At 38.2% G+C, this 26,760-nt stretch overlaps 1 protein-coding gene and 1 long non-coding RNA gene across 3 annotated transcripts in view; one reads left to right on the forward strand and one right to left on the reverse strand.

Moving 5' to 3' along the window:
* Window positions 1-3,122: 3,122 nt before the first annotated feature.
* Window positions 3,123-4,432, reverse strand: LOC308528819. Its single transcript, XR_013996736.1, has 3 exons — window positions 4,188-4,432; window positions 4,002-4,069; window positions 3,123-3,476 (listed from the first exon to the last, which is right to left on the reverse strand). It is a non-coding gene; the product is annotated as an uncharacterized lncRNA (long non-coding RNA).
* A 253-nt stretch (window positions 4,433-4,685) lies between these two features.
* The window catches only part of SLF2 (SMC5-SMC6 complex localization factor 2), a 45,437-nt gene continuing 23,362 nt past the window's right edge, over window positions 4,686-26,760 (forward strand). The window contains exons 1-9 of one of the 2 annotated variants that reach the window (XM_081104616.1): window positions 4,686-4,986; window positions 7,788-7,831; window positions 8,306-9,036; window positions 10,299-10,356; window positions 16,454-17,409; window positions 18,384-18,454; window positions 21,385-21,507; window positions 21,875-22,042; window positions 25,328-25,430. In XM_081104616.1, the coding sequence (XP_080960742.1) occupies window positions 4,847-4,986; window positions 7,788-7,831; window positions 8,306-9,036; window positions 10,299-10,356; window positions 16,454-17,409; window positions 18,384-18,454; window positions 21,385-21,507; window positions 21,875-22,042; window positions 25,328-25,430 (2,394 nt within the window). In that variant the 5' untranslated portion in view covers window positions 4,686-4,846. The remainder of the gene's footprint in view (window positions 4,987-7,787; window positions 7,832-8,305; window positions 9,037-10,298; window positions 10,357-16,453; window positions 17,410-18,383; window positions 18,455-21,384; window positions 21,508-21,874; window positions 22,043-25,327; window positions 25,431-26,760) is intronic. The other variant, XM_081104617.1, reaches the window with a different exon arrangement.

Here is a 26,760-nt window from a genome sequence, read left to right on the forward strand (position 1 = left end):
GACATCTGTCTCCTTCTACAAGACCCCTCCCACTCCTGGAGGGCATGGCCTTAAAAGGGTACAAGGAGAGCCCTGGTTATGTTTCCTGCCGCCACTACCCCCTGCCCCTCCCTTCAGCAGAGTCACTAAAGGAAGCCCATCTTGTTTCCTCCAAGCAGCTTCTGCTGTTCAGTGCCACCAATACACAGAAGCATGAAATATGAATACAGATGATAGCAACAACGTTCAAACGTTTCCACCGCTGCCCACAGTTGGAACCACAGAAACACTTTTTTATTTCACTGCCATATAAAATATATGTACAACAGAAGTAAGCGTTTTGCAAAGCAACACATAATGAAATATGATGTGCAGTGCACCGATTATTTTCTACTCATTCTCTGTTTTGTTTTTTTCAGTGTGATCTGTGACTCATTATATCAATTTCAAAACCCTCTAATGCAGCGGTTCTCAACCTGTGGGTCGCAACCCCTTTGGGGGTCGGACGACCCTTTCACAGGGGTCACCTAAGACCATCGGAAAACACATATATAATTACATATTGTTTTTGTGATTAATCACTATGCTTTAATTATGTTCAATTTGTAACAATGACAATACATCTGCATATCAGATATTTATATTACGATTCATAACAGTAGCAAAATTACAGTTATGAAGTAGCAACGAAATAATTTTATGGTTGGGGGTCACCACAACATGAGGAACTGTATTAAATGGTCGTGGCATTAGGAAGGTTGAGAACCACCGCTCTAATGGGTTGCTAACCAAGTCTGAAAAACACCCGATTACAGGTTAGAGTCCCTACAACTAATACTTCCCAAGGAGTTTCTTATTTCAGATGTATGAGTAATACATATGCCTACCATCATTAGTAAGCAAGATGAACCTAGAAAAAAAAAACATGGGGATATTATTTATATGTTATTTAGTAATTAGCTTTTATAGTTGGCTTCCATTTGGAAAGTTATCACTTCCCAAGTGATACTGATTTTCCACTTATGGAAATGATTTTACATTTTCTTTTCAAATAAATGTATTTAAGTTTAAAAAGTGAGTTAAAGAAAAATATTACATAAAATTATAGTGTAGGAAACAGGCATGTCAAAAATCTCAGACATGTTGCTCATGTTCTTAAGTGTGGGGAGCACTATCTTGCACCACTTCATAATGAAATAAGAAGAAACCCACTTTCCCAAACATTAGATCTGGTTTTTCAGAGTTTTACTAATTACTCCCAGGAAGTTCAGTTACTTGACATGACATTAGATTACATTTGACTTTTCCCCAGCAGCCCCTTAAGACGAAGCCAAGGCTTTTTCCAAGCACCTGTTGGGCAGCTTTGAGTCCAGCATCTATTTGAAAAATGATTTGTGTAGATCCCGAGATGCTGGAACTGCCTTCCCCTCTTCGGATCATCACATGGTCTTCCTTTCTCTGTCAAGCTCTCAAGTTAATTATTTCCTGTTTCCCTGAGCCTATTCCTTATCCCCCTTCCCAGGTGACCTCTGCCCCCCCCTCCCCCCCCCCCCCCCGCACACTCTCTTGGCCACCCGCAGGCAGCTCTGTGGCAAACCCACCTTTGTCTCTCAGCTGCCCTAGCCCGCCCTCCAAGAGCCTCAGAGTTTATTCCAGAGTACAGCTATCTCGGAGCGAAAATGAAAATGTCATTAGAAGTTACTTTTAGAGTTCCCTCCTTTTTAGTGACGTTCTTTGTAATCTTAACTAACCTTTTGTTCTCTCACTCCCTGCTGAATAAGGTACTTATTGTGTGAGACAATCTGCCCAAGCTGTTTTCTTTCTTTGTGACTGCTTGGGATCTCTGGCATCAGCTCTATGGCTGCTCCTCATACTCCCACGCTGGGCTTGCCGTTCCCAGCAAACTTGATCTGTTGTTCATGAAACATTGTTCCTGCTGCTGCCCCATCCCAACCCATCAAGGCCAAAGTCAGAGCCCCTTCTATTGTCTTTAATAACTCGGGGTGCTAAACTGAGCTAAACTGTACCCCATAGAAGCTTCATGCATTGAAGCCACTCCATTCCTGTGGTCTTTGCGTCCTTATCCCCATGCCCCCAAATCTCGTCTGGCTTAATATCTTCAAATTATGTTTCCAGCCCTGCCTGAAGTTGTGTCTTAAGTCTCTAATTCAGTCTTATCTACTTTATTTGTCATCCTCTCCCCTTAGCCCCACATGAAGTTTTCTCTCCCCTTAAGTGCCAATACCTGAGTTCTTTAAGTTCTTTCCCCTAGTGTACAGCTTCCTGGCCGTCTATTACTGGCCCTCTACAAATGAATGTGTGAAAAGCCCTTGTATCAACACACACACACACACACACACACACACACACACACACACAGTATATATATATTCAAAATGGGAGATGTATAAGCACAAAATAGATTGTCCAACACTATTTGGGGGAAAATAAGAGCCTTAGAGATTCCTAGCAGTTCTGGTTAGTATGTTGAGCATATTTCACTCTGCAACCCAAATTTGTATCATTTTCAAACACAGTTTAAACAAAGAAGATCCTTGATGCCTATTGCGGATTTAGATAACTGCTTCCCTGTTAAGAAGAGATTTTTTAAATTGTGTTTTCATTATGATTCCATTCCATTTATTGATCAAGGGATTTCTTGCCTCACTTAACTCCATAATCTGTTGCTCAGATTAAGAAAATGTGAAAACTATTGTTTGGTAGCATGAGTATAGACTTTAAAGTGATACCTTGCAAGCTGGATGATTCAAATATTATAATCCAAGAAAAGCAACTAATTGATCATGCAGAACGTGTTTTTATGCATTACTCTATTTTTTATGGACTGACCATGCAATGAAATGAATCAGATTAAATGTTTTATAGATGTGCTGCTCTAGAAGCAGGGATTTACTAGTGTAGACACATCCAACAGAAAGCACTAACACAAGAGGCGGGAAATAATACATGTAGAAACCCTTCATAAACGACGTATGCCATTGTTCATTCAACACCTTTTGAGCATCTATTATGTTCTTTTTTTATATAAGGAACAATGCAAGATATAGTAACTTCTCAGTTATTAGAAATGACCCTCATTTTAGTATTTCCTTTCTTTTTAAAAAAAATTTTTTTTATTGATTTCAGAGAGGAAGGCAGAGGGAGAGAGAGATAGAAACATCAATGATGAGAGAGAGTCATCAGTCTGCTGCCGCCTCCACACCCCCGACTGGAGATCCAGCCCGCAACTGGAGCAGATGCCCTGACTGGGAATCGAACTGGTGATTTCTTGGTTCCTGCAACGACCCTCAGTCACTGAGCCACACCTGGCTGGGCAGTATTTTTTTTCTTGCATCACCACGACCCAGTACATAGACAGCTGTGTATATGTGCTTTTTGGATGAATGCGAGACCTGTACATTCACGGCTGGTCTTCCACCCTCCACTTTGTCACCTCGTTTGCCACTTTATTCCTCATTAATTCTTCCTCTTGAGGGCTAATTGGGAAGGAAAGGAGGTGAATTTCAGGTCAGTCAGGCATCCTTAGCTACTGAAGCAGTTAAATCTCAGTGCAATAAACTTTAAAGACCTGTCTAAATCCTTTTGTGTCGTTTAAAATTTCATTCCATCCAACTGATTGAACAGTCCTGCCAATTCAAGCTTAGACAACCTTGAGATTGCTGTTTTGGTTAATAGTGATAACGATATGTGGCCTGTCTCTGGGAGATTTTGTAAATTAAAGTCTAAGAGTCCGTCTAAAGAACGAACTCTAATTTTCCACGAGAGACTCTCACCTGTGCAGTTTGCATTGCTTATCCATTTTATAGTGCACAATTACCAAGAGAAGCAGAGTACCCACTCCATAGATGTGGAAACTGAGGCTCAGATACTCTGACCAGTTTGTAAGGAAAACCCTGGCTCGCAGACTCCAGAGCACAGGCCATTTACAAAGGACTGGAGATGGCTGGGCGCTTTCACGAATCTATGCTGTCCACGCTTAACATGGGTAACTGAAACCTGACCTTACGTTCCTTTCCAAATCTCCAAGGAGTCTGGCTGCAGAGCCTTCATGGACAACTTCTTTCAGCAGCTGAAAAGCAAAATGTTTTTGTGGAATAAAATCAGTCTTTATTTGAATGGGGGTTTTTTTCCTTCTTTAAAAAAAAAAATAATAATAATCCACCACAGCACTTAACAAGAACGCTCACAGAATGGGCAAGTCCTCAGGTCTGGCTGTGCAGAATACCGAGGAAGTGGTGACAGCATTAGGGCACTCCGGCCTAAGATGTTGCAGACGATGTAATGAACAGCTGGGGATTTCTTAGACGCGATTGTGTGACACAGGGGGGCAGCTGCTGCTCGGCTTTGCTTTTGCAAACCTCGCCCCTCGCTCTCTCTCGACCAGCCGGGTGTCGCCTGCTGCCGCAGCGCCTACGGCAGCCCGCGTCTTCCCGCCCCCGCGCGCCCGCCCAGGCTGACGCGAGCAGGACTGGGCAGCACGCCCCGCCCCCGCCCCGCCCCCGCCCCGCGCACGTGACCGCGGGGCAGTTTTCCTTCTCCCCTCCCCTTCCCGAAACCCCGCCTTCTCCTGAGAGGCTGCGGCTTTCTATTGCGCCACTATGGGAATGACCGCCGTATCAGCCAATCAGAGCCCGATTCTTCAAGTAAGACCCGCCCCCTGATAGTCCTCTGGTTCCTTCCCGCTCACACAAGAGTCACTTCCGAAGAGAGAGAACCGCCATGAAGAGAGAAGGGGGTGCCGCCCACCTCTGTTCCGACAGCCTCCCCGAGTCCCAGCAGCAAGACGGCAACCACGCACCCAACTTCTCCAGCCACAGCTCATGCCGCCGTCGCCAGCGGCGCCGACATGACAAGGCGCTGCATGCTCGCTAGGCCAGGTTTCCCCTCATCCCCAGCCCCGGGGTCGTCGCCCCCGCGCTGCCATCTGAGACCCGGTAGTACCGCTCCTGCTGCAGCGGGAAAGAGAACAGAGAGTCCTGGGGACAGGTACAGTGCAGAGGGCTTGAGAAGGGGCCGGGTCGCGGGGGCAAGGGTATGAGGGAGGACTGCGGACGGCCGCTCTTCCAGTTCCCGCCATCCCCCGCGAGCTCAGGCCTCAGCGTTTTGGGGCCTGGCAGACCTCCGCCCCGCCTCCGCGCGGCGGCTTCTGGGAGTTCGAGTTTCCTTTTCTGTAGTTAGGACGCTGTCCTCGGTCTAGTGACCGCAGCCGGGATGGCTACGGAGATCCCGCCTCAGAACGTGATTTTCGTCCTGTATGATAGCTGGACCCGGGGCCCTGACCGGTTAATGCACATCGAGGTGGTTTTCTGTACTTTGCCAGTTGTACTGATCCTAGTGGTTTAATCGTATAAGCCGTTTTTTCCTGTATTGTAGGTGAGCAATTACGTAAGGTGTGATGAGGGAAGCCCACAGATCACTTTTGAGTTCAGTATAAACGATAATTCATACTTAAAAGAACATGCACATTTGGAATGTGATGTTTTCTCCAATCCAAGAGGCCAGTTTTTTTATGTAAAGATTTTGTGGGAGCTATGTAAAAAGATGGGGAATTTCTTCAAATGACATCCTCTGACAATAAAACATGTTTAAATTCTCTACACACTTGGTACTGTCTTTTTTATTTTAAGAGCTTGTAACGTAAGTTTAACAGTAAATGTATCTTCTGCTATTGTAGAACAGGTCCACAATCCCTTATCTTAATTCTGAAGGTCAGGAAGCTAGGAAAACCAAAAGTTTTCAGTGAGTTTGGCACCACATCTTACTCGGAGGCCAAACCTGATTAGAACTAATGGAAGGCTGTATGGCCTTTATCCCATGAAGTGTAAGTATTCATGAGTTTTGCTGGAAAAATATTAATGTGGTTGCTGCTACAGGGTGCAATATCAGACCCCACTGGGGGCTTTACATACGGCATCGAAGTTACCTGCCTTTCTAAAATCCAGAATTCTAAAATACATTTGGCCCCAAAAGTTTCAGATAAGGGTTTGTGAGCTGTTATAAAATTTTTAACTAGTTATAAATAATAGACATTTCTGTGCATGTGAACTTAAGGAAACATTCCTTGAAAGTTACGTTCATAGTTATTTTGCAAATACCTTGCATGTTTAACAAAACCATTTTTCTCTCTAGTATAATAGTAAAAAAAGAGCCAGGGATCTAATATTTTAGGAAAGAGATATAGTGTTACTTTTAGTAATTAATGTAAAAACATTTAGTATTGTCTTGTTTTGAATTAACTGCTTCTTAATTCTGTCCCATCTCTCTTTTCTCAACCAATAACTGAAGGTATCATCCTTCTTCCCTTTACAGAACCTCTAGCATTTGTTTCTTGACTCTCATGTAGTGACATGTCTAATTTATTGTATGAAAACAAATGCATAGATTCTTCCCTCCATTACTCATTCATTTCATAACTTCTTAACTTTTCTACCAGCATCTCAAACAAACATTGTAGGCTCTCAATAAACCATTAAAGGTGGACATTGCTCTTATAATGTGATCAGTAAAGTATATAAGATGAAGAAGAAGCTTAACCGTCAAGGGACTTGGATTGTTCGTTTTCTCTGAGCATTCCAACCTCTTAGTGGATAAATGTTGAGGGAAACTCATAGACTGTTGCTTATTCTCTTTCAATAAAATAATTACATTTTAGCTATATTTGCCAGAAGATTGATTTTTTTGTTCTAGATATAACATCCCTCTTTATGCAGCTGACAAATAACTCTAAAGACATGAACAAATCAGAATACGAATTCTGATAAAATGGTCCTGTTCCACTCTGTGTCCAGTGTAGGGTGCAGAATTTTTTTTTAAAAAATGAAAACAATTTGGGTTTTGTTATTCTTGTTAACTTTTCTCTTTGTTTTATTTCCCCCCAGGTAATGTGTTATTTTTGTAAATAAGAACTCTTAGATAGCCCTGGCTGGTTTGGCTCAGTGGATGGAGTATTGGCCTGCGGACTGAAGAGTCCTGGGTTCAATTCCAGTCAAGGGCACATGCCCAGGGTTGCAGGCTCAATCCCCAATAGGGGCCGTGTAGGAGGCAGCCAGTCAATGATTCTATCTCATCATTGATGTTTCTATCTCTCCCTTCCTCTCTGAAATCAATAAAAATACATTTTTTTAAAAAAGAACTCTTAGATAAATTAAGGTTTTTGAGACACTATGTAGTTGTGAACTCATTCCAATTTCTGCTGTTACTTAGATTAGCATCTTACTGTAGTGTACAAGAGAGTAGTATAAGGTTAATACTTGATCCTTTGTCTTTTGTCAGCACACTTCAGCTGCATCCTCAGACCAGCCAAATCAACCCATTCTACCATCTACTCTTGTGATGAGTCTCTTCAGGTTTTAGTCAGTTTTTACAATCTCCATTATTCATTTAGCAAACACTGATTAAGCATTATTTTGTATCATATTACTGAAGTTAAAGAATAGGATCAGATCCCCTCAAGATCTTTTACTCTATGTAGTAGTGAGCTTTTTGAGCCCTAGGAAGCACTCTACCAGTTCTCTGGATCTGCACTCCAATCTTCTCATTTTAGTACTATAGATTATATAAACCTCAGTTGTACTTACAAATTTATCCCTACAGGAAGTGGTCAATTATATTTCCAATTGTTTATAATCAGCTTAGCAAAGCATTATTGCCATTGTCAGATTTTGATTAAACTAGATAGTGAAATCCAGCCTATATTCTATAAATCTAGTGTTCTTTACTTATTCTGAATTATTGAGGTTTCAGTATTTGCTTATGTGATTCCATATTAGTTATGCTTTTATTTTCAGGAAGCAGTCAATTATAGATTTCTTCAAACCAACTTCAAAACCAGGTATGTATACTACTAATGCATTTTTGTGGGATTTTTTTGGAGAGGGAAATGGATTCAGTTCTTAAATCTGCTCTAAACTCATTAATTTGATTAAACAGTTTTAAAAATTGAAAATGAAAATGCAGTTTTTTACAAAGATAAACAATTCTAAGCATCATGAATAAACTTTTTGCTTCTGTGTTTTAAAACTTCTAGTCAATTTTCATAATGCATACTGTTTTGACTCTCTAATACAGTAACTTATTTCATAGAGCCATAAGGAACTTACATGATGTAGCAAAAGGAAGGCTTATGAAAGTAAGGCTGTTAACAAATTGTGTCTTAATCCTACCCCCCATAAAATGTGTATTGTTATCTGAATAAATAATTTGAATTTTTTGTGTGATTAGTATTATTCATACTTTAAATATTTATACAAAATAGTTTGTATATTTTTAATAACATGCGATTTATGTGTTTTAATTGGCTATTTAGACAGACATATGTTGGATTCTCCACAAAAATCAAACATCAAATATGGAGAAAGTGGTTTATCCATCACTGGGACAGAGCAGTTTGAAAGGAAACTATCCTCGCCAAAAATATCTAAACCCAAAAAGCTGTCATCAGAAAAGAGCTCTATTTTAGAGGCTTTAATGAAAGGTGTTAAAGAGCACCCTAAAGATCATGAGTCATGTCGGCCTTGTGTGTCACTAACCACCAAATGTCCAAAGACACTTACAAAGACTGTCTATATTCCTCCTTCATGTCACTTGTCTAAAGAGATGAAGACACTAAAGAAAAAACATCGATCTCCAGAGAGAAGGAAGTCACTGTACACTCATGAAAATAGCAGGGAGAAGAATGATAGAGATCGAGCCAAGAACAATGCAGATTCCAAAAAGCAGGCCACAGTGACAGAAACTGACATCTTCAAGAACACCTCCAGAAGTCTTAGCAGCAGAAGCAGCCTATCCAGGCATCACCCAGGAGAAAGCCCACTCGGAGCTAAGTTCCAGTTGTCACTAGCTTCTTACTGCAAAGAAAGAGAACTAAAGAAGTTAAGAAGGGAGCAAATGGAACAGAGAATCAACTCAGAAAATTCTTTCTCAGAAGCAAACAGTCTTTCCTTAAAATCCTCAAGTATAGAAAGAAATTACCAACCAAGGCAGGAACAAAGTAAACAGAATGATGTCAGACCTGGAAAGAGTAATCTCTCAAACCTGGTATGTGAAATAATTACTGAATTAGCTTAGCTACTGCTTTATCATATTTAGATACTAAATCTAAAAATATTTTAAAATTGTTAACATCATATTGGTATCTCTTATTAAAGAAATACTGATAACACAGATTGTGTAGTAGAAGCTGATTTCATTAGGTTTTGTCCAACAGTTGATCAAACTCAGTAAAATAATGTTTCCTGCCCTTAATTTTTTAAGTTGTTAGAAATACAAATCTCAGGCCCCACTTCAGACCCACTGAACCAGAAACTGTGGAGGTAGAATTCAGCAATCTGCCATTAACAAGCCTTCTAGATGATTTTGATGCACTTTAAAGTTTGAGAACCACTGGTTTAGACTATATATAAATCTTAAATAATTGAGTAGGAGTCTTAGAAAGCTTAGAAAATTATCCAAATACATTTTTTTTTAATTTTCATTTAATTTAGTTTTTTTCCATCACCATTTATCCCCTCTATGACCTCTTCCACCTCCATCCATCCCCCTTCACATCTTAACCTCATCAGATTTATCTTTTGAGACTAGACCAAACTTAGATCAGCACAAAAGGTGAGCCTCGTCCCTGGAAAGTCAAGTTGTTAAATAACATTTTTTCAGAGAGCTTCTCTACATACAGAGCAAATCCAGGAAGATTAGGTAACAGTAAGTGCTATGATGAAAAGCTGCTATGAAATTTGTATACCAGATAGACCAAAAATAAACCAAACTATGAAGTTCTGGGAGTGAATGGAGATTGCTGCAAGAAAATATATTTATAAACTCTAGGGTTTGCAAGGAGTTTGGTGCCTTTACCAGTGAGATTTGCTAATTATCAATAGAGATTAGTAACATTTGGTCCATTTTTATAAGATTTCATTGTTTGGTGTTGTATCAGTTCTTAAACAGAAGTATTGAAAAGTGAATTGTATCCATTTGATTGGCAAATATTAAGCCTACTGTTTATCAGAATAATAGTACACTGCTCTAATAAAATTTTAATCCTGAGCTATGAATGTAAATTTCTAAATCTGTGTTATAAAAACTGACTTTATTTTATGGCATTTTTTATATTTTTATGATACAAATGCCCTTTATTTTTGTGATAAAACTTAAGAATTTAAAATATTTTATTATAGAAGCTTGAATTTAAACTTCAAATACACATTTTTGCTTTATTCAGTCTAGAAATCTTTGTTCAAATGTATGAAGAAAAATTCACATTCTTCCCCCAACTCTTAATGAATTTTATCTCATTTTGCTAACAGGAAAATGGACATCTCTCAAGAAAAAGATCGTCTTCTGATTCATGGGGCTCTGCTTCAGGTAGAATCAAAATTAAATTTATGAATTTTAAAATAAATTTGCATTTTAATGGCACTGTTTCTTAAAGCAAATTTGTTTAAGTATGCAGTTCCCTCCTAGAGGTGAATTGAGTGTCGCATTAGTTTAGGGTTTAGTAATATTATATTCAAAAGGAATAGTCCTTGCCCTAACCGGTTTGGCTCAGTGGTAGAGCGTTAGCCTGCGGACTCAGGGGTCCCAGGTTCGATTCCGGTCAAGGGCGTGTGCCTTGGTTGCGGGCACATCCCCAGTGGGGAGTGTGCAGGGGGCAGCTGAGCGATGTTTCTCTCTCATTGGTGTTTCTAGCTCTCTATCCCTCTCTCTTCCTCTCTGTAAAAAATTAGTAAAAAATATTTTAAAAAAAAGGAATAGTCCTAGAATTTAGTATAAGTAACCAGTGATTTGTCTTGACTCTTCACATTCTTCAATAGTTCCTAACTGTGTTTCTCACATTGGTATTCATTGTTCTTCTGAATCCTTGGCTTCAATTAAGAAGCATAATCTTATATTTCTGGAATTGTGGACTATCTGAAGTCTTGGTGTATTAAAGATGCTTTGTATAAGGTTGAAACAGTTATCATGAACCACAATAGTGTTTCCTGTATTTCAAATACAAAGATCCCTTTTCAGTATCAAATTTCAAGGGCGCCTACATGATACTAGTTTGTACTTTTAATATCTATTGGTTGAGAAAATACATAATAGCAAACAGCTGCTGTTAATTCAGTCATTCTTAAAATATCTTTCTCTTTTTTAAACTAGAAAATAGAACAGTATAAAATTTAAACTGCAGAAATTTATAGCACAAAAAATGAAAGGCCCCCAGAAATAACAACTGTTAATAATTTGATATGACTGTAAACTTTGAAAAATAGACTTTACAAAGTTCCACACTCATGATACTAGCAAACATTTATTGAGCACTTACTATGTGCCATACTCTGTTCTATATCCTTTTAATTTGTTTGAGCCTCATATCTGTATAAGATGGTTACTTTTAGAAACTTAAAAAATGGAGGTATAGAGACAGTTCTGACTTATCATTCTTCAGTTTTGTGTAAAACTTTTTTATATATTCTAGAGGTGCATTGCATTTTGACCAGGTGATCTCAAGTGTTAAAATTAATCTTCAGCCAAGGCTAAAATCATACTTTACCATTATTAAAGAGCTTCTAGCATCAGGAATAAGATTGAAGTTTCATAGAATTTTTAAAATTTATTTAAATTTTATAATGTTGATTTTGGTGATTTAATTTTAGTCAATTTTGACATTAATAGTACAAGAACAATTATTTCTCAGGTATGGGATTGCTCCTGCACTCAGTGTTTGTAATAATAAATAAATGATCTCTTTGCACTGAGGTAAATGGAGGAACAAAATATTTTTAGGCTAGCTCTTCCAGTATAAGAGGCTGCTAGTGATGTTTACACCACCAAGCTATTCAGCTTTTTCCCCCCCTCCGATAATGACTAAGATAAGAATTATCTTCACAGATTTATAGATTTCCTCAGTGGTGACTGTAGTTTTATTTATATAATACCACATACTGAAGTTTTTTAACACTGCCTATTTTCAGAGGCAGACTTAAGATGTTGCCTTCACTTATATTTTTATTTCTAATATGTTTTTCATAATCCTCACAATTGTGGTATTGTACTCTTAATAAATATACATTTATACTTCAGTTGACTGTCAACCAGATATAAAGGATATTAGGACTCTAAATAACATGAAGAGTGCTTATCTTTATCTGAATAGAGATTAATAATTTAAATTTATGTCTTGTTCCTATTACTACTATTACACAGTTGTGATGATGCTATGCATAATCACACACATTTTGAGGGTTTCAGAAATGTTGGCAGCGTAGGCATTTGGCTCTTTGGTCTTCCAGAGCCCCATCCTTTGGCTGAAAGTTCTAAGGTCCAGCTTAATCCATCGATAGTTTATTCCATAGTTTATTAATATCTAATTCCTTATTGAGCATTTGGATTTTTTCTTTACAGACTCAATCACTGTCTTATCTGAGTATTTTATATACTAACTAGAGGCCCAATGCATGAAATTCGTGCAAGGGGCTCAGCCTTTGCAGCCGCAGCAGCTTGCCTTGGCCCTCACAGCCCCGGCTTCGTCTGGAAGGACATCTGGAAGGATGTCTGGAAGGTCGTTTGGCTGTCCAGTCTAATTAGCATATTACGCTTTTATTATTATAGATACATATTTGAAATATTGTAAAGCATTCAATCTGAAGATTACACAAGGGGTGCATAAAGAATCATGAACCCGACTGGCGTGGCTCAGTGGTAGAGTGTCAACCTATGAACCAGGAGGTCATGGTTCGATTCTCAGGGCACATGCCCTGGTTGTGGGCTCAATCCTCAGGGCGTGTAGGAGGCAACCAATCAGTGATTACCTCTCATCATGGATGTTTCCATCTCTCTCTCCCTTTCCCTTCCTCTCTGAAATCAATAAAAATAGTTCTTTTTATTTCAAACAAAAGGATCATGAACATTTTGCAGTTAATCCATTGCCCTAGCGAGCTTGCAAAAAGGGAGCCTACCCATAGTACCAATTCACCCTCCTCTAATTCTAGATGTTAAAGCTCTAAGTAAGCTAATTTTTCCTAAACTTTGCCCACAAATACTTTTTCTCTTCTGGATAAGTTTTCAGTTCCTGAACAAAGCAGGAATTTCTTCTCATTACTAACTATAATAAATATTTGACTTCTCTAGGAAAATGGAACAAAACTCAAACTGACAGATCTGTAGCTATCTTTCTTATAACCTTCAAACTTAAGATAATCAATATACATCTGTCCTAAGTATTCCCTTTTTCTTAGTTATTTGATTTCTTATCCTGCACTATAAGGGACCCCTATCCTTTTTTATAGAACATTTAACCCCAGAAAACTGAGTGGACATGAATGATTTCTTCAGGTAATGGGAAATATCTGTAGAAAAATGAAGCATGTATTTAATTGATTTTTTTATTTTTATAAGATGAATTTTCCAGATTACATATTGATCAAGATATACAAATAATTGCTTAACTCGAGGTTTTTATTTTATTTTTTTATTTTTAATTTGTTGAGGATTTGGGGACATGGAGGATCTGTCCATGTGCAGAAAGAAACTTGATTTAGGGAAATTTGATTTTTGAGAATACTGATTATATAAGTAGTGAATTTTTTTTTTTTTATTGCTTAAAGTATTACAAAGGGTATTACATATGTGTCCATTTTATCACCCCGCCCTAGACAGTCCCCTAGCCTCCCCTATCCCCCAGTGTCTTATGTCCATTGGTTATGCTTATATGCATGCATACAAGTCCTTTAGTTGATCTCTTACCCCCCTACTTCCTGCCCCCCAACCCTCCCCGGCCTTCCCGCTGCAGTTTGACAATCTGTTTGAGGCAGCTCTGCCTCTGTATCTATTATTGTTCAAAAGTTTATAATGGTCTCTATTATCCATGAATGAGTGAGATCATGTGGTATTTTTCCTTCATTGACTGGCTTATTTCACTTAGCATAATGCTCTCCAGTTCCATCCATGACGTTGCAAATGGTAAGAGTTCCTTCCTTTTTAGAGCAGCGTAGTATTCCATCGTGTAGATGTACCACAGTTTTCTAATCCATTCATCTACTGATGGGCATTTAGGCTGTTTCCAGATCTTAGCTATGGTGAATTGTGCTGCTGTGAACATAGGGGTGCATATATCCTTTCTGATTGGTGTTTCTGGTTTCTTGGGATATATTCCTAGAAGTGGGATCACAGGGTCAAATGGGAGTTCCATTTTCAGTTTTTTAAGGAAACTCCATACTGTCTTCCATAGTGGCTGCACCAGTCTGCATTCCCACCAGCAGTGCACAAGTGTTCCTTTTTCTCCACATCCTCTCCAGCACTTGTCGTTTGTTGATTTGTTGATGATAGCCAGTCTGACAGGTGTGAGATGGTACCTCATTGTTGTTTTGATTTGCATCTCTTGGATGATTAGTGACTTTGAGCATGTTTTCATATGTCTCTTGGCTTTCTGAATGTCCTCTTTTGAAAGGTGTCTATTTAGGTCCTTTGCCCATTTTTTGATTGGATTGTTTATCTTCCTTTTGTTAAGTTGTATGAGTTCCCTATAAATTTTGGAGATTAGGCCCTTATCAGATATGACATTGGCAAATATGTTTTCCCACACAGTGGGTTTTCTCGTTGTTTTGTTGATGGTTTCTTTTGCTGTGCAGAAGCTTTTTATTTTGATGTAGTCCCATTTGTTCATTTTCTCTTTAGTTTCAAGTGCCCTAGGAGCTGTATCAGTGAAGAAATTGCTTCGGCATATGTCTGAGATTTTGTTGCCTTTGGATTCTTCTAGAATTTTTATGGTTTCCTGTCGTACATTTAAGTCCTTTATCCATTTTGAGTTTATTTTTGTGTATGGTGTAAGTTGGTGGTCTAGTTTCATTTTCTTGCATATATCTGTCCAATTTTCCCAACACCATTTATTGAAGAGACTATCTTGGCTCCATTGTATTTCTTGCCTCCTTTGTCAAATATTAATTGAGCATATTGGTTCGGGCCGATTTCTGGGCTCTCTATTCTATTCCATTGATCTATATGCCTATTCTTGTGCCAGTACCAGGCAGTTTTGAGAACAGTGGCTTTGTAATACAACTTGATATCTGGTATTGAGATCCCACCTACTTTGTTCTTTTTCAGGATTGCTGCAGATAAGTAGTGAATTTTTAATGAATGATAATTTTTTGTTGTTAATCTTCACTGGAGAATATTTGTCCATTTATTTTTAGAGAGGGGAGGAGAGACAGAGAGAAACATTGATTGGTTGTCTCCCACATGCTCCCCAACCAGGCCGAGGATTGAACCTGCAACCTAGGTACGTGCCCTTGACAAGAATTGAACCGGGGACACTTCAGTCTCTGGGCCAACACTCTCTTCACTGAGCCATAGTGGCTAGGCTATGAATGATGAATTTTAAGAATTAATTAATGAAACCACATTTTTAAGCAATAAGAAATTTTTAAAAACTGGTTAACTCTAATATATGTGGTTATTAAATTGCTTCTGGATGAAACTGCTAACACAGCTTATATTAGTTATCTAGGGCTGCCATAAATACCAAAGCATAGGTGGCTTAAAACAGAAATTTATTATGTTATGGTTCTAGAAGCTAGAAATATAAAGTTAAGGATATCAGTAGGCCATGGTCTCTCTAACAACTCTAAGGGAGGATCCTTTCTTGCCTCTTCTAGCTTCTGGTGTTTGCCTACAATCTTTGGCATTCCTTGACTTATAGATGCATCACTCCAATCACAGCATCTTCTCCCTGTCTATCTTTATGTCATCTTTCCTCTGCATGTATGTCTTCATGTCCAAATTTCCCTTTTTATATGGACACCAGTCATATTGGATTAGGACCCACCCTAATGACATTGTAATTTGATTACCCCCTGTAAAAGGTCACATTCTGAGGTTCTGGGAGTTAGGACTTCCACATATCATTTTGGGAGCCATGGTTCAACCCATAACATAGCTAAAGACTAGAGCGACACATGGGAAAGATAAACAAGTACTAGGGAGAAAGACAAATTAATTTTTTAAATTGAGAACTTAAAATATGTCTGCCTTCAACTAGTTACCATATGTGTGTTTTTAAGGTCATATAAATTTAGATATAGAAGTGTTACATTTCTGGAACCAGGTAGTCCTTGGTCTAATAAAAGGGTGTATGCACTTTGAGGGAAAGTGCCTTTGTAACCCTTTCCTTGATACAGATACACAGTTTTTTATGTTTTGGAGAGTCACACCTTTAATCCTATTTAGGTAGTAAACTTTTAATAGTTTTGGAATGAAAATAAGCATTTGTCATTAGCTTTATTTTTCTTGAACTCACCAGTGTTTATCAGTTAAAAAGTAAATGATAGTATTAACTCTTTTTCTTCATTCCATATGTGGTAAATAATCTCAGCCTAAACTTTTAGAATGTAAACATTTGGCAGGTTGTTCTAAACATTGAGTAAACTTTACTAAGATAGAAAAATATGTTTTCACTAACCTGGCAAAAATTAAATTTTAGCAGGCTCTAAGCAGAATAAATTCCCTGACAAAAGAAAAAGGAACTCTGTGGACTCAGATCTGAAAAGCACAAGAGAATCTATAATGCCAAAAGCAAAAGAGTCCTTCCTTGAGAAGCGTCCTGATGGACCACATAAGAAAGAGAAATTTATAAAACACATTGCACTGAAGACACCTGGTGATGTATTGCGCTTGGAAGATATAGCCAAGGAACCGAATGAAGAAGCTGACCGCTCCACTGCAGGCTTGGCACCTTCAAGTTCTGGCCACCATTCTTCCAGGAATAGTGACCAAGTCCGTGTGGCAAGTACCAAAGAGACTAAGATGCAGAAACCCCACTTATCTTTACCTCAGGAAAAGTCTACAGTTAAGAAAGCTAGCAACCTTCAGAAAAATAAAGCTGCTAGCTCCGTGGCATCAAAGGAGACAAAACTTTTACCTTTACTTTCCCATGATCCGAGTGCTGGTTCCTCTCGGGTACCATTAAATTCTAAAAAAGATAAAGAACGTTCTTCATCTAAAGAATGTTCTGGGCATTCTACAGAGCCCTCCAAACACAAGGAGCACAAAGCAAAGACTAATAAGGCTGATTCTAATGTATCTTCAGGGAAAATTTCAGGGGGATCTTTGCATTCAGAATATGGCACTCCTACAAAGTCTCCCCCGGCTGCTTTGGAAGTTGTGCCATGTATCCCAGCACCTTCAGATAAAGCCCCTTCAGATAAAGAGAGTTCAGGAAGTTCTAATGCAGGTAGCAGTGCACTGAAAAGAAAACTAACGGGTGGTTTTGATAGTGATGAAGAAAGTTTAGGTTACAACCTAGACAGTGATGAGGAAGAGGAAACATTAAAATCCCTGGAAGAAATAATGGCTTTGAACTTCAATCAGACTCCTACATCTACAGGGAAGCCTCCTGCTCTTTCCAAGGGGCTTGGATCTCAGCCATCAGACTATACAGTAAGTAGTTCTATAACATTTATCTTTACTTGAAGAGGGAAAGATGGATTGATTATGAAAGAGGGATAGAATGTTAGAACTTATTTTAAAAGCCAGTATTTGTTATGAGTCATAATTGGTCTGAAACTGATAGTTTTTGTTTGGTTAATGGGTTTCCCATCTCTTTAGTTTTATTACTGTAAATCAGTGGTCTCCAAACTTATTTGATCACACACACTTCTATTAGTAAAACAATTTTTGAGCATGCACCCCAATGTATATGTATACTTATAGGTTAATACATGTATCACTATACTATGTATTTTCTAACGAATATGCAAAAAAATTTAAAGGAAGAAGAAAAAGGTATTTTCCTATAGACTTTATGTAGAAGTTACTATAGACTAAGTTCTACTGGAGTTTCTATAGAAGTTCCATGTAAATAGAAGTTCTATTATTTTCTTCCTGCACCCCAATGGATCACCTTGCACACCCCCTGCTTTGGAGACCACTGCTGTAAATGAAGGTAGAGTGTAGAATGTTGTTAATTGTGGTGTGCAATTTTATTTATAAAGTGCTTCATTCTATCTTGGGAATAAGCTGAAGTAAATTCTATATGTCTGTAAAATTTGGTGGGGAAGGTGTTAATGTTCATGGTAACACCTAAAAATTAACAGTTTGATTCCACTAAAATAGGATTTAAAAATAAAGATAGGGTAGCCATGGAGCCTTTGGGTGTTTGCAGTCAGTTCCTAAGGCTAGCAGAGTTTTTTATAAGTAGTGCCTTTCCTAGTAGATGGCAAAATCAAATTGCCTATAGTACAAAATACTAGATTTAAAGCATGATGATGAAAATTCTCTTTTAAGAAAGGTATTCTCCTGGCCCAGGTTATTGAAAGAGAGAATATTCTTTAGTACTCTGAATAACTTAAAACATCCCAATTCTTCTACTAAGATATGTTATAAAGTATTCCTAAAATTTCTTCTTGTTTTAGGAACATGTTCATAGTGGAACTTATACAAATACTCTAGAGCGTCTAGTGAAGGAAATGGAAGACACACAAAGGTTAGTTAGCATCATGACTACCTTGCTAAATTTAACATGCTGACTGTTTCAGAAATAAGGTATTCTTGTTTATAGTGTGGATCAGAGGCTCCAGCTTTTTATGGTATACTCCATTAACATAAATTTCTTTCTGCTTACCACAACTAGTACCTAACTGATAGCTGAAATTCTTGATCAAAAGCATTAGTAGAGCCCAGCTGGTGTAGCTCAATTGCACCAGTGTCAGTGTGCACCAGGAGATTGCCCGTTTTATTCCCCGTCAGGCACTTGCCCAGGTTTTGCATTCGATCCCCAGGAGGGGGTGTGCAGGAGACAGCCAATCAGTGTTTCTATCTCTCCCTCCTTCCTCTCTCTGAAATAAATAAAAACTTTTTTTTAAAGCATTAGAATTTTTGTGGGTTTTTTATTATGATTATATATATATATAACATAAAATTTACTGTTTCAATCACTTTAAAATGTACACTTCATCGAGTACATTTATATTGTTGTGTAACCATCACCACCATCTAGCCCTAGAACTTTTTTTTTTTCATATCCCTAATTGAAATCCCATATCCATTAACCAATAACTCCCATTCCCTGGTGTAACTATTGTTCTACTTTCTGTCTCTATGAAATTGACTAATCTATATACCTCATATAAATAGAATTATAAGCATTCGTCCTTTCATGACTGGCTTATTTCCATTAGCATATCTTCAGGGTTTATCCATGTAGCATGTGTCAAAATGTCCTTCCTTTGTAAGGCTGAATCTATTGTATATAGATACCATATTTTGTTCATCAGTGGGCATTGGGGTCGCTTCTTGTTTTTTGACTTGTAAATATTACTGCTGTGAACATGGATATGCAAATGTCTCTTCAAGTACCCACTTTCAGTTTGGGGTATATACCTAGAAGTGCAATTGCTGGATCATATGGTAATTCTATGCATAATTTTTTGAGGAATTGCCATACTGTTTTACATAGTGGCTATACCATTTTATATTTCCACCAGCAATGCACAAGGGTTCCAGTTTCTGTGTATCTTTACCAAGCCTTGGTATTTTCTGTTTGTGGTTTTCTTTTTATAATAGCCAACCAAAGGAGTATGAAGTGGTTATCTCATGGTTTTGATTTGCATTTTGCTAATGAGGTTGAGCATCTTTTCATGTCTTTATTGGCATTTTTGTAGCTTCTTTGGAGAAATGTCTATTAAGATCCTTTACTTATTTTTTAATCGGATTGTTTGTTTTTGTTGTTTGCATAGGTAAAAAAATTTTTAATGTTTATGCCTGCCTAGTCCAGGTTTTGACACCAGACCTGTTATTTATACACCAAGCTACTCTTGTGAGGAAGAAGTTTAGTTTTGACTGATACCTTCTACATGCACACACAAAGAAATAAAAAAGTTTGAGAGTCATAATAACCCCAGTGAAATTTATGTGACTAATTGCAAACTACTTTTGCTAATGAGAGGAGGTAAATATATTCCTTATTAGTTCAAAGTATATCCTTGAAATGAGCTCAGAGAACTTCACTAAAAGCTCAACTGGCTTTAAGATGTTATATATGTGTCTCAAACCTGATAACTAAGTATCTAGATATAGGAATTGCAGATACTACGTCAGAAGTGTTCCCCTTTCTGAATATAATTAGAGGGATTGTTTTTATTATAAACTTATTTAAATCTTTCATGAATTCATGTTACTTGCGATGTCAAATCTGATGTTGCTTATATAAATTGAACATTGCTCATACCAAAGGCAGAGATGCTAGTTTGATCTGATGATTGACTGTTTCCTGCAGTAATAGAGTAGTACATTTACTGGTCATTTATTGTTAAATTACACTCCTCTACTATGGGGCTGGAGCTGGGAATAAGGACCTCGTTAAAATAATCTTGGTGAGTAATATAAGCAAGGAAGGACTTAAATGCTAGACTCTAACTTTGAATTCCAGCTCCTCACATTGTCAGCTTGAGTAAGTTAGCTTTTGTAAGGCCGTTTCCTCATGTATAAAATGGGTAATCATGAATTACCACGTGGGGTTGTTGTGAGGGTTAAAAAAAGTCAATACATAAAGTTAGGATAGTGCCTGTCACATAGCAAGTACTTGGTAAGAGTTAGGTGATGATGGTAATGATGATGATGCAATAATGACTACTGCTGCTAGAAAACCTAGTTAACAATATTAGGTTGTTGGTCTACTGGAAGTCAAATGAGCATTAGAGATTAAACATTGAATTATTCTTTGCCATTTTTTCCTTCCCCTTTCTCTAAATGATTTGGACATCATTCTTGAAGTCCTAGCTATAAAGCAACATTCAAGTCTTTTATGTGATGGAGTACTATTCTAGTACTATACTGTAACTGGATAAAAGTCCGAGACCTAAAATAGATTTTTTTGTATGTATTTAATGAAAATAATATATACTATATTGTATTATCATGAATTATTTGGGAGACATGATTTAATCCATAGTGTAAACAAAGTTTGTCTTATAACAGTATCTATATCTATCTATCTATATAAAAGCCTAAGGGACTGACCAACTGGCCAGTAGCTGTGACATGCAATGACCACTAGGGGGCAGACGCTCCAACTGGTAGCTATGATGCGCACTGACCACCAGGGTGCAGATGCTCAACGCAGGAGCTGCTGAGCCGCGGTGACTTAGCAGCTGCGGTTCTTGGGTGACGCACCCAGAACCAGAGAGAAGGGAGCCCGATTCTGGGTTGCGTCACCGAGAACCACCCTCTCGCAATCCAGGACCCTTCAGGGTATGTTGGAGAGCCAGTTTCACCCAATCCCCACAGGCCAGGCCAAGGGACCCCACCCGTACACGAATCCATGCACCGGACCTCTAGTACTTAATAAGAGTTTTACTAAAGTTTGTTTTTATTTTTAGGGCAAACCATTTATTATAACATTCTTTCAATTCTCAGGCTAGATGAACTACAGAAGCAACTACAGGAAGATATTAGGCAGGGCCGAGGCATTAAATCCCCAATCAGAATTGGAGATCAAGACAGTACAGATGATGAGGATGGCCTCTTAGAAGAGCACAGGTATACTGGTTTTTCATAATATATACCCTGTTAAGTTTATACATTTTTAAGTTTTATTTTTATAAAATAAATGGACAATTGATGGTTATTCACTTGGTGGCTAATCTGTGATGGATTTGAAAGGCAAATGTTAAGGCCAAGTTATATCATTTGTCTTTTCTCCTGTTTGTTGTTTCTTTTCACACACATTTAGTGGCTTTGGACTAATAACTAGCAAAAAGTATGAGGAGCAAAACACATGTTTTCATGCCAGTCTTCTAATCTAGGATTACACTGATCCTAAGAAAAGTTTGCTTTACACTCAACTTTTAAATATAAATTTAAATGCAATATAACTTTGTTATTCAATAACTTTTTTTAATTTCAGGGAATTTCTAAAGAAATTTTCAATTACAATTGATGCTATTCCTGATCATCATCCAGGTGAAGAAATATTTAATTTACTCAATTCCGGAAAAATTTTCAATCAGTATACCTTGGATTTAAGAGACTCTGGTTTTATTGGACAAAGTGCTGTAGAAAAGCTTATTCTTAAGTAAGTAGAAAAACATACATTTTACTTTTTCACATATAAAAATTACTCTAAGATTCTGACTGATATAACCTTCTAAAAGGTTAATTTCTATTATGACCTATCCAGTTTTCTTACTTCTCCTCTTTATTACTATTGCCCTTTGTGTTTTATTATTTAATTATAGGAAGCAGTGTAATATAGTCGTCTGGCACATCACATGCCTTTATTATGATGAGATCTTACCAGGTGTACCGGTTAAAAATGCAGATTTTGTAATCAAAGAAAACATGATCATTTCAAGAGAAACATCAAAAGTGCTAGCTACACACTTCCCCCATCTTTCAGGTAATTTGTGGATACCGTCCCAATAGAACTTTTCTTGTTTTGAGGCAAACCATTCAGAGACCCAATTTTCCACTTCTTCGTATGTTTTGAAGTGCTGCTCAGAAAGTGCGTGTGCCATCGATCGGAACAAGTGGTAATCTGAAGGAACAAGGTCTGGTGAATATGGCGGGTGGGTTAATACTTCCCAGGCAAGATCTTTTAATGTGTCTTTAACTGGTTTTGAAGTGTGTGATGGTGCGTTATCATGAAGCAAAATTACTTTGCCTTGTCTTCTATCCCATCTGGTCGTTTTACGATCAAAGCGTGCTTCAAATTGATTATTTATTGTCGGTAGCGATCAGTATTAATGGTTTCACCTGGTTTTAGAAGCTCATAATACACCACACCTTCCTGATCCCACCAAAAGCAGAGCATTGTCTTCTTTCCGAAGCGATTTGGCCTTGCGGTCGATGTTGATGGTGGACCTGGACCAACCCATGATTTTTTGTGTGTGGGATTCTCAGAATAAATCCACTTTTCATCACCAGTCACAATTCGATGCAAAAAAGACTTTCTTTCTTGCCATTGAAGCAACATTTTACTCATGACTTTTCGGTTTTCCATTTGTCTTTTGTTTAGTTGATGTGGCACCCATTTTCCTTCCTTTAAAATCTTTCCCATTGCTTGTAAACGATCGGAAATTGTTTGCTGAGCAACGTTTAATCTTCCTGCAAGTTGTTTTGAGTTTGACACGCATCTTCACCCAATAATGCTTGTAATTGTTGGTCTTCAAACTTTTTTGGTTGACCGGGACGGACGTTCTTTGTCTTTCACATTGAAATCATCACTTTTAAAGCGTTTAAACCAGAGTTCACCAGTATCTTGAGGTGGAGCATGTACACCATCAGCTTCCTGAAGTATACGATAACTTTCAGCAGCACTTTTCTTTAAAATAAAGTAATGAATTAAAACTTCACGCAAATGCTCTTTTTTTGGCACGAAATTCGACATTTTTAAGCATAAAAATATCTATGATGTTAACACCTTCAGCAAATTTGGCATATGAAGTTTTGAAGCTTGCTGTCAATACAACAAAATAGCATACATATCAAATCGCACATATATCAACATATGTGTAACTCCATCTATTGAAAAAAATCTGCATTAGCCCGACCAGTTTGGCTCAGTGGATAGAGCATCAGTCTGCGGACTGAAGGGTCCGGGTTCGATTCTGGTCAGGGGCATGTACCTTGGTTGCGGGCGCATCTCCAGTGGTAGGGTGCAGGAGGCAGCTGAATCGATGTTTCTCTCTCACCGATGTTTCTAACTCTCTGTCCCTCTCCCTCTCTCTTCCTCTCTGTAAAAAATTAATAAAATATTTTTTTTAATATATTTTATTGATTTTTTACAGAGAGGAAGGGAGAGGGATAGAGAGTTAGAAACATCAATGAGAGAGAAACATCGATCAGCTGCCTCCTGCACATCCCCTAATGGGGATGTGCCCGCAACCAAGGTACATGCCCTTGACTAGAATCGAACCTGGGACCCTTGAGTCCGCAGGCTGACGCTCTGTCCACTGAGCCAAACCGGTTAGGGCAATAAAATATTTTTTTAAATTTTTTAAAAATCTGCATTATTAACCGGTATACCTGGTAATAATGGGCTAATATGCTAATTAGACCAGACGTCAGAATTACCTTCTGGAATAACCTTCCAGAATGACCAGTGGGCGGGGACGCGGCTGTGAGGGCCGAGAGGCAGCCAAGGCTGCTGGGGCTGCAAAGGCCTACCCTTGCACAAATTTCGTGCATCAGGCCTGTAGTCAGTATATAATAACAGTGACTATTAAAATAACAGGGGCTTTGCCCTAGCTAGTTTTGCTCAGTGGATAGAGTGTCAGCCTGCAGACTGAAAGGTCCCAAGTTCAATTCCTGTCAGGGGCACATGCCTGGGTTGTGGGCTTGATCCCCAGTGGGGGACATGCAGGAGGCAGCCGATCAATAATTCTCTCTCATCATTAATGTTTCTGTCCCGCTCTCCCTCTCCTTTCCTCTCTGAAATCAATAAAAATATATTATAAAATAAAATAACAGAGGCTTCATGGACACCGACAAGGGGGTCAGTGAGGACCTGGGGCTGGAGGCAGGTTTAGGACTGGAGGGAGTCAACGGGGAGAGAAAGAGTTCATAAGTAATATTTTCAACAATAAAGAATTATTTTTTAAAACATTAACAGGAGCTTAAATAAGAAATTTTTTTTTTATGTGAAAGAATTCATAGATAGGAAGTCCAGAGCTGGTGTTTCACCGTATAATCTTTCTTCTTCACCATCCTTTGTATTTGGTTGCTTTAGGTGTTCTTGGAGCTCCAGCCTTTGCATTCACATTTCCAGAAATCCCACACAACATTTTTATTTATGGTTAGTTGGGTAGAACTTAGTCAACGTGGCCATATCTACCTACAGGGAAGGCTGGGAATAATTTTTATTTCAGGGAGCCAGTGTGCCAAGCTAAAAATCAGGGTTTGGAAAAGAGGAAAGGCAAGGATAGATATTGGGATAAACAATTAGCATTCTCTATCACAATGCTTTTCTCTCGAATTACCACAGAGCTAATTTCTCTCAGTGCGTGGTATCTCAGATCCAGAGAGATCACATTAATTCTGGTGCTGAGTTTTATGGAAGTACTAACCCAAGCTGGCAAAGCAGACGATGTCCTGAGACCTGATAGGCTCTTCCTGTTGATAAACACTGCCAGCTAATGTAGATTTGTCCATTAGATAAATCTAGAACCAACCCAACAGATTGGATCAGTTTTAGGTCTTCAATTACTTCAATTACTTTTATAAGTAATCCATCCATTGGAGTGGAACCCACCCAAGAATGACTTAAGGATGTTGTCCTTGCTCATTTTCCTGATTATGTCAGGTATGGTGATAGAAGTTTCTTGTCAACAGTCATATTGAGTTTGCTTTATTTTTTCAGATCAGGAAAAACGGATCAGATTTTTTTGACGACGCAAGGCTTCCTTACCTCTGCTTATCACTATGTCCAGTGTCCTGTACCTGTGTTAAAGTGGCTGTTTCGGGTAAGAGAAATGTGTGAGGGGTATTGCTTCCAACTGTATTTCCCAGTCAAAAGTAAGCTTTTAAAATATAATCTTATTTGAACATTACTAGAGAAAAAACTAATACAGCTTATCAAACCCATGATTTCAGTGGATTAGAATGAGGCAAAAGAATAAATGTAAAAAGATTATAAAGAAAATACTAATGCAGCTAGTGTGTAGGATAGTCAGTAATGTACCTGGGACATACATTGGTAAATCACTGTTATAGTTAGTTTCAGAAAGATCTTCTAATGCTTATATCCTGGGGGTACCCTTTTGCCCCCATTTTTATGGCGGTGACTGCATACATTTTTAGGATTTGACTTGACTAATCTTTCCCCATTCATTTCTTTTTAATATAAATCAAATGGAATGTTTCTCCTCATTCATATCTCTTTTTTTATATATATATATATTTTATTGATTTTTTACAGAGAGGAAGGGAGAGAGATAGAGAGTTAGAAACATTGATGAGAGAGAAACATCGATCACCTGCCTCCTGCACATCTCCTACTGGGGGTGTGCCTGCAACTCAGGTACATGCCCTTGACCGGAACCTAACCTGGAACCTTTCAGTCCGTAGACTGAAGCTCTATCCACTGAGCCAAACCGGTTTCGGCTCATATCTAACTCTTAAATCTACCTCAATTATCTTAATTTTTGGATTATCTATATGGTAACTTTATAAATATTTAGTGGTATCAGAGAACTATGATATGTGAAGTGAGAAGTGGGATAAACATGGAGTTTCTAGCCTGGGCTTTAAGATAGTATTTGAAAGAATCTTATATTTGGCAAGAACTAGATATTCCAGTATAGGCTTTTATTCATTTTTTCATAAAGCTGGCAGTTTTGAGTGCCAGCTCTGACAGGTAGTGAAGAGAGAATAACAATGAAAAAGGTGTTTCTGATCTCATGAAATCCACATTCTAGTATAGAGGAGACAGGCAATAAATGAGTGTGTGCACATTTGTAGGTATATCAAATGGTAAGTGCTATGAAGAAAAAATAGGCTAACGAAAGTTTGATTTTTCTATGTATGTTATATATATGGTATCAGTAAGGCCTTACTGATAAGGTGAGGTCTGAGTAAAGACTTGAAGAAGGTGGTGAACTGAGCCTTGTCACTATGTGAGAGAAGAGCATTCTAGACAAAGAGAATAACAGGTGGGCAGACTTTGGGGCAGAAGCATTTGCTTCCAGTAACTGACTACTTAGGCCCCAGTAATTTTTTAACAGTCCTAATTAAATGAAAAAATGTCTTCCTATGGTTTTTATCTAGTGGTACTAAGTATCTTTTCTACAGCTT

This window comes from Myotis nattereri, assembly GCF_964212035.1.
Source record: "Myotis nattereri genome assembly, chromosome: 13".
NCBI classification, from domain to species: domain Eukaryota; kingdom Metazoa; phylum Chordata; class Mammalia; order Chiroptera; family Vespertilionidae; genus Myotis; species Myotis nattereri.